Source organism: Salmo salar, chromosome ssa18 (assembly GCF_905237065.1).
Source record: "Salmo salar chromosome ssa18, Ssal_v3.1, whole genome shotgun sequence".
NCBI classification, from domain to species: Eukaryota; Metazoa; Chordata; class Actinopteri; order Salmoniformes; family Salmonidae; genus Salmo; species Salmo salar.
The window spans coordinates 72026678-72037570 of NC_059459.1; the positions used below are offsets into that span (position 1 = coordinate 72026678).

The 10893-nt window shown below is 42.0% G+C and overlaps 1 protein-coding gene across 4 annotated transcripts; it reads right to left on the reverse strand.

Moving 5' to 3' along the window:
* Positions 1-3226: 3226 nt before the first annotated feature.
* On the reverse strand, positions 3227-6300 carry LOC106577989 (butyrophilin subfamily 1 member A1-like). 4 transcript variants are annotated; one of them, XM_045701483.1, is made up of 7 exons: positions 6215-6300; positions 6044-6064; positions 5641-5670; positions 5506-5538; positions 4900-4938; positions 4771-4797; positions 3227-4628 (listed from the first exon to the last, which is right to left on the reverse strand). In XM_045701483.1, coding segments are annotated over exons 3-7 (624 nt in total). In that variant the 5' UTR covers positions 5642-5670; positions 6044-6064; positions 6215-6300; the 3' UTR covers positions 3227-4104. The 4 variants fall into 4 exon arrangements, 3 of the variants coding, with proteins under 3 accessions (XP_045557439.1, XP_045557438.1, XP_045557437.1); XR_006760508.1 differs by having other exon boundaries at positions 4905-4938; positions 6044-6296; XM_045701482.1 differs by having other exon boundaries at positions 6044-6290.
* Between the last annotated feature and the right edge of the window lie 4593 nt (positions 6301-10893).

Sequence of the window (10893 nt, forward strand, 5' to 3'; positions counted from 1 at the left end):
AGACACTGGCCTGAGGGGGCTAAACACCCTTTTCTCATTTGGACTGACCACCGAATCTGGAGCACTTCCGGGCGATGAGGAGACTGAACCCTCGCCAGGCAAGGTGGGCTATGTTCTTTACCTGTTTTGTTTTCACTCTATCCTACAGACCAGTTTCCCAGAATGCTAAGGCAGACGCACTGTCCCAGATGTATGACATATAGGAGCGGTCCATGGATCACACTCCCATACTTCCGGCATCTTACTTGGTGGCACCAGTGGTGTGGGAGCTGGATGCGGACATCGAGCGGGCGTTACGCACAGAGCCCACTCCCCCCCAGTGTCCAGCTAGGCGCCTGTACGTTCCGTCTGCTGTCCGCGACCGTTTGATCTATTGGGCCCATACGTCACCCTCCTCTGGTCATCCTGGCATCGGTGGGAAGGTGCGTTGCCTTAGTGAGAAGTACTGGTGGCATACCTTGGCCAAGGACGTGAGGGTTTATGTTTCCTCCTGCTCGGTGTGTGCCCAGTGCAAGGCTCCCAGGCACATGCCCAGAGGGAAGTTACAACCCCTACCCGTTCCACAACGGCCGTGGTCGCTCCTGTCGGTGGACATCCTGACGGATCTTCCTCCCTCACAGGGCAACACCACGATCCTGGTCGTTGTGGATCGGTTTTCTAAGTCCTGCCATCTCCTCCCTTTGCCCGGTCTCTCTATGGCCCTACAGACTGCGGAGGCCGTGTTCACTCGCGTCTTCCGGCACTACGGGGTGCCTGAGGACATAGTTTCTGGTCGGGGTCCCCAGTTTCTGATCGGGGTCCCCACCGCAGCGAGGCCCCGGGTCTGGCTCTCGACCTGAAACCTGCCCCTCCGCCTGCCCTGCTGGAAGCTGGGTCCATGGTTTGTGGGGCCATTTAAAGTCCTGAGGAGACTGAACGAGGTACGCTACAGGTTACAGCTTCCCCCCAGATTATCGCATGAATCCCTCGTTCTATGTGTCCCTCCTCAGGCCGGTGGTGGCTGGTCCACTCTAGGAAGCTGAGGTGCGCGAGGTTCCTCCGCCCCCTCTGGACATCGAGGGGGCCCTGCCATATGCTGTTCGAGCCATCCTGGACTCGAGGCGTCCGGTGAGGGGCCTTCAGTGCCTCGTGGAGTGGGAGGGGTACGGTCAGGAGAGATGCTTTGTGCCGGTGGAGGACGTCCTAGACCCTTCGTTGCTGCTGTATTTCCACCATCTCCATCCGGATCGCCCTGCGCCTCGTCTTCCGGGTCGTCCCCGAAGTCGGTGTCGGCGTGCTGCTGGAGCTGCGCATCAAGGGGGGGGGGTACTGTCACGACTTCCGCCGAAGTTGGTCCCTCTCCTTGTTCGGGCGGCGTTCGGCGGTCGACGTAATCGGCTTACTAGCCACCGCCGATCCACTTTTAATCTTCCATTTGTTCTGTCTTTGTCTTATCACACCTGGCTTCACAAGTATGTGTTATGTGCTGTCATTTCTTAACCGGTATTAAATTGTGCCTGTTTATTATACTCCGCTCTCCTGCACTTGACTTCGCCTCCCATTGTCACAACATCGATGGTGGCGCCCCTCCTCGCCCGCGCGGCGCTCGGCGGTCGTCGTTGCCGGCCTACTAGCTGCCACCGATCATCTGTTTCATTTTCTGTTGGTTAGGTCTAGGTTAGGTACGCACCTGCTTTGTATTAGTTCATTAGTGGGGGGGTTATTTAGTCTTTCTGTGTAGGTTTGTTTTTTGTGTGTTATTATTTTGCGTCAGGACTTTAGCCTGGGGTACAGGTGTTTTTCCTCTGCCTGTGTGTTTTATGCAGAGTATTTTGGGCTGCGTCCCTACACTGTGTTCGGGCTGTTTATTGGGCATTTTGTATTGTCGCCCTGGCCTACCGGTTTTTGACAAGTGTGAATACTTATTAAACGTGTGTTCACGGACTTGTGTCTCCTGCGCTTGACTTCAACCCTCCTGCTTCCTTGAACCGCCTGACAGAATCACACACCTACTGATGGAGTCAGCAGGAGCCTCAGCGCCAACCCCGTCCATGGAGGGAAGGGTTGCCCAACACTCCGCCATCCTCCACCGGCTGGGCACCGCCATGGACCAGGTGTTGGCGCACCTGGAGAACTGGGACCGAAGCGCTCCCACCCCCACTAACGCGGCTGCTCAACAGCCTGCGCCTCTACCAACTCCGACAGCACCCAGTACCAGCGGGGTTAAACTCACGCCCCCGAGGGAGTAGGATGGGACGGCCGCTGGGTGTAAGGGTTTCCTACTCCAGCTGGAGTTATACCTTGCGACCGTCCGTCCCCCTCCCTCGGGGGGACGGGACGGACGAAGGCAACTCAATTACCGCCTCATCGACGAGGAGACTGTGCGATAAACCTCCAGGTGGACGCTGCACTTCCCCGGAGTCACGTGTATCCCCTGTCTCAGGAGGAGACAGTGGCTATGGAGATATATGTCACTGAGTCCTTGAGGCAGGGATACATTCGGCCATCCAAATCACCCGTCTCCTCGAGCTTATATATATGTATATATACAGTGGGGAGAACAAGTATTTGATACACTGCCGATTTTGCAGGTTTTCCTACTTACAAAGCATGTAGAGGTCTGTAATTTTTATCATAGGTACACTTCAACTGTGATAGACGGAATCTAAAACAAAAATCCAGAAAATCACATTGTATGATTTTTAAGTAATTAATTTGCATTTTATTGCGGCCGTCCACATCCACTCCTTCACTGGAACATTTACAAAGAAACTCTATCCCTTCTTTGGCCCATTGTTAGATTGTAAAGAGGAACTCAAAATCTCACCCATCTGACAAGCGATACCCTCCTCATGCTGAGAAGTGAACCTGTAAAAGATTGCAGTTGACAGGCAAGGCCATAGCATTGTTTGTTCAGTCTATGGTTACGACTGCATGTGTGTGTGACTTTATTAGTTACTCTAAAACACCCAAACTCTCTGTGGTTTTATTAGTACACTAATACTCTACAACTCTCTGTTTTCATTAGTACTCTAATACCCCACAACGCTCTGTGTTTTTATTAGTACTCTAATACCACCAAACTCTCTGTGGTCTTATTAGTACTCTAATACTTCCAAACTCTGTGGTTTTATTAGTACTCTAATACCCCCAAACTCTGTGGTTTTATTAGTACTCAAAAAAAAAAACTCTATGTGGTTTTATTTAACCATGGGGAAAATAACTGATGCATAGAGTGCAAGGTGGATTATCTTCCATTGTTTGAGTATTTATTTAGCTTTACCAATTATCAACTTTGTGAAGATTAAATTACTTCAATCTTTTACTTATTTTATCTCACAGAAATTGATCTGAGCGATGTGAGATAGAATGTTTTGCCCTTTTTTTGTCTACTGTTTTGTAGTAAAATCTCTATATTGATTCTATATATACTCAATATTGTGAAGTTAGTAAATATCCCTTGTTATAAAGATGTATAGACTAATGTATTCCGTTTTGTCATACTCATTTGTCATATTGGTGTTTTTTCATGTTCATATTGTACAGTCATAGTTCTATTAAAAACAATATATAGAATCACTTTATATCACAGACTGATTGAACTAGCATGTTAGAAATGTCTGTAATGAAAATACGGTCAAAATAGATGTTACACTGAACAACTAACTTCAGGCTTTACAGGGTCAATATATTGTGTCAAAACTCTGGCAATCCAGCTTTCATGCTTGGTCATTGTAAATATAATCAAAGTTTTACGTGATGGATGATTACCAAACTTGTCAAAACTACATACAAGCCATTAGAAGGTAGTTGTTTTTCTCAATCCTACTCATCAATAGATCTACATCCAGATACCAAATAACATCTTGTATTTTTTACAAATCAACATTTCATATTTTAAAACAAAATGTTTGTTTAATTTCATACACAAAAATCTACTGAAATAATGAATGATTAGTATATTAATACAGATAATGGAACACAACGTAGATGCCTGGTTAGATGACAGCAAAGGATCATACAAATTAATCCACAATTCTGGATATTACTTAATCAAAAATATTAACATAGCTTGATACCATGATAAGTTATTGATAGACAGGGAATGTGATCAATTTTGTTTTTCTATGGTGCTGTGATGGACAGAATTGTGATTGGTTTTGCATCGTTGTTCCAGGGTGAGAAAAGTGGACGGACATCATCCTGATAACTTGCTCCATTGATAAATGAGTAGATGAATGAGCCGTCATCTGCATTGTAGAAAGTCACCTTCCTTTCCTGATAATCCAGATAGATACCAACTTTATCTGGAATACCTTTCTCAAGAACATGTTCTTCATCCTCCATTGCTTTAAGTCTTTGCCCATTGGATAGTCTGATTACCCAGAAGCCACCTGTTGGTCTGAAAACCAACGTCCCCTTCCTGTGAGCCGTTGCCTTGGCTACGCCAAGCACCCAGTCATCCTTCTTCACATTCACCTCCCAGTAACTCTTCCATGCACGGCCCATATTGCCCAACACAAAAGGCTCTTCATCAAAACAGTTCTCAATGTTAATGTTTCTCTGCTGTGATTCATCTATCCACTGTAGTGATTTCCCATTTATCTTCAGTTTAGGGTGAGCTGTGTCCACATCCAGAGCAACATCCACTGTGGAGAATAGGAAAACAGATTAAATTACAAAATAATCTCCATTGATTAAAAATTAGGCATGTAGGGCAAATTAAGTATTTTAATTTAATAAGTAATTTAATTGAGTTGAAAAACTGATTCTGTTGACAGAGCCCATTACCTTCATGTGAGCGTGCTTGATTTATATCTGGAGAAAAACATTTTTTTAAGCGTAACAATGACAAATTCAGTGTCTCACATTTCACATGAATATTATTTGAAATTATATTGTATTTAAAAGAGACATTACTGAACTCTGCAGTGTTCTTCCTGGATCTGGCTGATGCATCTACAGTTGCAATGATAAACCGGAATAAGGTATGGAACACACAGTTAATAACTGGGATAGATACTGTGCAATTAAAAAATATATACTGACTTAATACTGATGCCCTTGGGTAAGAGGGTGTACTAGGGTAAGTTGGTGCAACGTTGGTGCTTACACAGAATATGCACAGCACCAACTGTATTGATGTAATATATTTCACACCTTTCTTGGGAGATGGTTTGAACTGAGTTTCTGTCTGTAAAGGGTTTTCTTGCCTTGCAATTGAGTCATAACCTTCATATCACCAAAACAATAGAATTCTCCTTAAATAATTTTAAATATGCAATCTTCATCTGAAATATTTTTTCAGACCCTGTAACTGCACATGCTTTCCATTAATTGCATGTTTTTGTTGTTTAATATACAAAAAATGCTAGGTTATAACATCAGACACTAAAATATTATGTCCTTAAGAATCAGAGATCATATTTTCAATCTACCAACTCATGATTGTCTTATTTTGTATTATGATGATGACCCACTAAATTATCCACTAAAAGTATTTCTATTAAGAGACTAAAAGCTTACCCTTTTCCTTTGTTGAATCCCTGATGATCGGCACTGTATAAAGTAATATGGTGTTGAATAATACATTTTATTATTTTGAAAGACAAATATCCATCATAATATTTTCATGCAGAGAAGAGAAGAAAACAAACTTACTCTGTTCTTCTGTTTTTGAGCCACAACATCCTGTAAAAGAAAGATAGAGTTGCGGCTTATTTTGATCCAGTGGTATATGTACTATAGTTGTAATCAATATAGTAGTCAGGGGTAAATTCATGTATTTAGGGTAATAATTTAGGTTTGTATCCGAGCAGCTTTACCCATGGTGATGGTGGCTAATTGGTAACAGCTAACAATTAAATAGTCCTAAGTAGTCCCAGAATAATTCTGTCTTTTCCAATTCTCAGCCAGAGCACATATAAAGATATTGTCAGCCTCATTTCACGTTCGCTAGACCTGATTCACATTGCTAACAAAAAACAAGAGACAAATTTAAAGCAAGCATGATGCCATAAACTTTTATATTGTTACCACAAAAAGAAGTGAAAAAAATGCTTACCTTGACATTTTACTGAGTAGACTGTATCAGAGAGAGAGAGAGAGAGAGAGATTTCCAGTTATTATGGTGATTATTTTTCAGATAATAACGTTGTGTATAAATGTCTGTCCTGTTTTGTTGTATATCACCACTTATGGTCTCAATTATGAATTATACCAAGTACCCATTTACCAAATTGCTAATTCTAAATGCTGTGGCCATATGAGAACAGAAAAACATGGATAAGGAGACAACATACTGCAGCTCTTCTGGTTAATGTGTAACCAGTCAGTTGAACCTTTCAGCAAGAACCATGTAGGGAAACTGGGAGGGTCCAGGTTTTATCAAGAAAACAGAATGCATCTTATTGGCTTTCGCTGTACAGTACTTTATAGGAAAGCTGCCCCCATGGCCAATTTATTTACTGCAAGCGTTATCTATACAGGAAAGCTGCCCCCCATGGCCATTTTAGTTACTGCAAGCGTTATCTATACTCAGTGTGTGCTGTATCATAACACATATTCATGTGTTGTACATCTTAGAAAAAAAGGTGCTAGAACTTTAAAGGGTTCTACATGGAACCAAAAAGGGTTCTCATATGGGGATAGCCTAAGAACCCTTTTGGAACCCTTTTTTCTAAAAGTGTGCTGTGTCTCTTGGCATTGAGGCAGTAACACACTTTTAGACAGATTTACCAAATGGTTACGCCTTAGGGAATTTTGCAACTGAAAGTATAAAGGATTTGGCTATTGATGATGAGGCTATCGATTGGTAGAATGTCTGGCCGAATACACAGTGTTTCACTCCTCAAAGAACCCAAACCATCTGTCATTTTAAGCGCTGTCATAGGTCGTACTGGACACCACTTGTAAGATTTCATACAAAACAGGCTCCAAGCCCAAACTGTGACCTATCTTCCCTCGGTAAGACATGGACAACTAAGAGAAAAAGAAAGACTTTTAAAATAGGGTGGCCTTTGTTCCATAGCCAAACAGGGTATCAGAGAGAATCTTTAGTTCCATAGCCAAACAGGGTATCAGAGAGAATCTTTAGTTCCATAGCCAAACAGGGCACCAGGGAGAATCTTTAGTTCCATAGCCAAACAGGGCACCAGGGAGAATCTTTAGTTCCATAGCCAAACAGGGCACCAGGGAGAATCTTTAGTTCCATAGCCAAACAGGGCACCAGGGAGAATCCTTAGCTCCATAGCCAAACAGGGTATCAGGGAGAATCTTTAGTTCCATAGCCAAACAGGGCACCAGGGAGAATCTTTAGTTCCATAGCCAAACAGGGTACCAGGGAGAATCTTTAGCTCCATAGCCAAACAGGGTACCAGGGAGAATCTTTAGTTCCATAGCCAAACAGGGCACCAGGGAGAATCTTTAGTTCCATAGCCAAACAGGGCACCAGGGAGAATCTTTAGTTCCATAGCCAAACAGGGTATCAGAGAGAATCTTTAGTTCCATAGCCAAACAGGGCACCAGGGAGAAGCTTTAGTTCCATAGCCAAACAGGGCACCAGGGAGAAGCTTTAGTTCCATAGCCAAACAGGGCACCAGGGAGAATCTTTAGTTCCATAGCCAAACAGGGCACCAGGGAGAAGCTTTAGTTCCATAGCCAAACAGGGCACCAGGGAGAATCTTTAGTTCCATAGCCAAACAGGGTATCAGAGAGAATCTTTAGTTCCATAGCCAAACAGGGCACCAGGGAGAATCTTTAGTTCCATAGCCAAACAGGGTACCAGGGAGAATCTTTAGTTCCATAGCCAAACAGGGTATCAGAGAGAATCTTTAGTTCCATAGCCAAACAGGGCACCAGGGAGAATCTTTAGTTCCATAGCCAAACAGGGTATCAGAGAGAATCTTTAGTTCCATAGCCAAACAGGGCACCAGGGAGAATCCTTCTCATCCTGAACATCCACATCCAAACAGACAGAGACATAACACACACTAACACTGTGTTGGGAGGCTCTGAATTAAAGACTAATATGCAGATGATGCACTTATTTTATTGGGATGATAGTATTATAGTGTGGTACTTTGTGACAACTGATGATGTAAAAAGGGCTTTTAAAAATGAATTACAAGCTGACATATGGAATTGTTATAAACTGACATGGAATTGTTTTAAGATGGTCATACCTTGGATTATTTAGCTATTTGATTGTGAATTTCAGGACCATTTTAGGAAAAAAACAATAAACAATTATTTGATAAAGTATATAATTTGGCCATCACTACTATAGCCCATAGAAACACATTGAATAACACATTCGTAAATGACAAAAAAGACAGTCAAAAAATAAATCATAAGAAATAAGGGCTCAGAAAATATTATAGTTATTTTTAAACACTACCTCCATACTTCAATTCGATTGTATGGATTGTGTTCAGATGACTCCCATGGCACTTGTGGGGTCTTAGAGCAAACAGAGAACACCATTGTGTTCGTGAAAATCTCCCCTTTCCACAGTGGTGACATATTAGTTTGTAGCCCAAACAGCTCAGATGCTACAACAGAAGTAGGCACATCGACGGCACCGACTTCAGATGAGTCAATGGATTCTAAGGAAGTAAATATTTATTTTGTTCTCAATTTATCTTCTGACTTGTAATGTTATACAGGAGAGGCTTTTTTTTTTTAACTTTCTTTATATTGGATGCTGCTAATAATAAACAAAATTATAAATTGGTGAATTTAGCAGAACTTTGCACATTTTTAACAAGCATTCATTATTACACCGCAATTACATGTTATTACAGTTTAAAATATAGTTATTACAGTTAACTACAATACTTGTAAAAAGCATATGCCACAGTGAGATTGTTCAACATTGACTTTGAAATTTGGGGCAAAGTACAGATACATGATGAAAACCTGCTCCAGAGCGCTCAGGACCTCAGAGTGGGGCCAAGGTTCACCTTCCCACAAGACAGCAACACTATGCACAAAACCATGACAACTCCGGAGTGGCTTCGGGACAAGTCTCTGAATGTCCTTGAGTGGCCCAGCAGGAGCCTGGACTGGATGGGCAGCAACGCTCCCCATCCAACCGGACAGAGCTTGAGAGGATCTGCAGAGAAGAATGGGAGAAACACCTGCAAATACAGGTGTGCCAAGCTTGTTGTGTCATACCCAAGAAGACTCAAGGCTATAATTGCTGTCGGAAAAAAGCGTAATTAAATTGTTGCCAGTAGCACAGTTACAGTCACCAACATTCTGGATAACATGAAAACAGAGTAATATGGCCAGAGTGTGTCACGGGTGTTGTAGGGTGTAGACCAAAACACAGCGGGAAAATGTATACTCATCTTTTTATTGGTGAAGAAGGAAAAACACATACAACGTATACAAAAACAAACGAACTAGACAGTCTCGTCAGGCATAACGCAAAACAAGAAACAATCTCCCACAAAATCCCATGACAAACACATTCCTAAATATAGGACCTTCAATCAGAGGCAACGATAGACAGCTTCCTCCAATTGAAGGCCCCAATCCCCATACCAAAACATAGAAATACAAACACCTAGACAGAACATAGAAATAAACTAACAGAACGATAACCAAAACCCTGGACTAATAAATCAAATACCCCTCTACATACACAACCACCCAGAACCATATAAACCAAATACCCCCTCTACATGAACACATACACAAACACACCCTGAACCACATAAAACAAATACCCCCTGATACGTCCTGACCAAACTATAACAACAAATAACCCCTTTACTGGTCAGGACGTGACAGAGTGAGGTGTTCTCTCATTTGTGTCTGGAAGTAGCTAACAAGCTAGCCAACATTAGCCAGCTAGCTTGGGTGCTTGACTGCTGTTGTGAGGTCAAAACACTCAGATCAACCCTTCTCCTCAGCCAGAGCGTCCTGTGTGTGCTCTGAATGCTCCGAGATCAAAGCTGAATTTACTAATGGATAATCTGACAAGGCTCTGAATTTACAAACAGCCAGAACACACTGTGCGCACTATGGCCCTCCAGATTGAATTTAGAAAACACACCCTTAGTTATCATTTGTTAACAATACAATTAACTATAACTTAATCAAACTGTTTAAAACAGATAACTACTGAACCAGAATTGTATAGTGCATATTAACGTATATTGTTTGATAACTGGAACACTGTAAAATGCGATATTTTGACCTCATAAATGTATCAATTTGACATCAGTTTATGTTGTAAGGTAAAACTGAATCATACTTGGATGGGGCTGTAAATACTACATCATAATTTTCCATCAGCCGGTGTGCTTCAATAGGACAAAGTGGAAAGACTCCCTATGTGCTACCATTATAGTGTAGTGTACAATGCACTGCTGAAATACCTGGGTTATATAGAACAATATTCCACTCATTATCTGAATTTCATTGATACACTGTAAGCTGATTCATTTCTAGCAGAGAGACAGGCAGTACTGTACCAGTCATGTAGAAAAGGTGATCTTGTACAATGTTGCATGGGGCAGAAATGGCATACAACACCATGCTATGTTTTTACAGTAGCCAACTGCTTTATGTATGTATTCTATGAGGATAATGAAACGGTAAGACTGACACATTTCTCAATATCCTCATAACCTGCCATTGGATACAAATTATTATTTTTAATTGTGCGTGTCAAGTTTTAGTCAAATGGACTGTATGGAAAATTATGTTCACCATATACTATTCATTATATTCAGTACTTCATAATTTTTTTATTTAAATTAGGCAAGTCAGTTAAGAACAAATTCTTATTTTCAATGACGGCCTAGGAACAGTGGGTTAACTGCCTTGTTCAGGGGATGTCACGTCCTGACCAATATAAGGGGTTATTGGTTATTGTAGTTTGGTCAGGAGGTATTTGTTTTA

Coding starts and splice junctions, on each gene's coding strand:
- LOC106577989 (XM_045701481.1), bottom strand. Junction 5,539..5,640: donor CTCAAAAACAGAAGAACAGA/GTAAGTTTGTTT, acceptor TACTTTATACAG/TGCCGATCATCAGGGATTCA. Junction 4,629..4,770: donor TCAAGCACGCTCACATGAAG/GTAATGGGCTCT, acceptor TATTCTCCACAG/TGGATGTTGCTCTGGATGTG.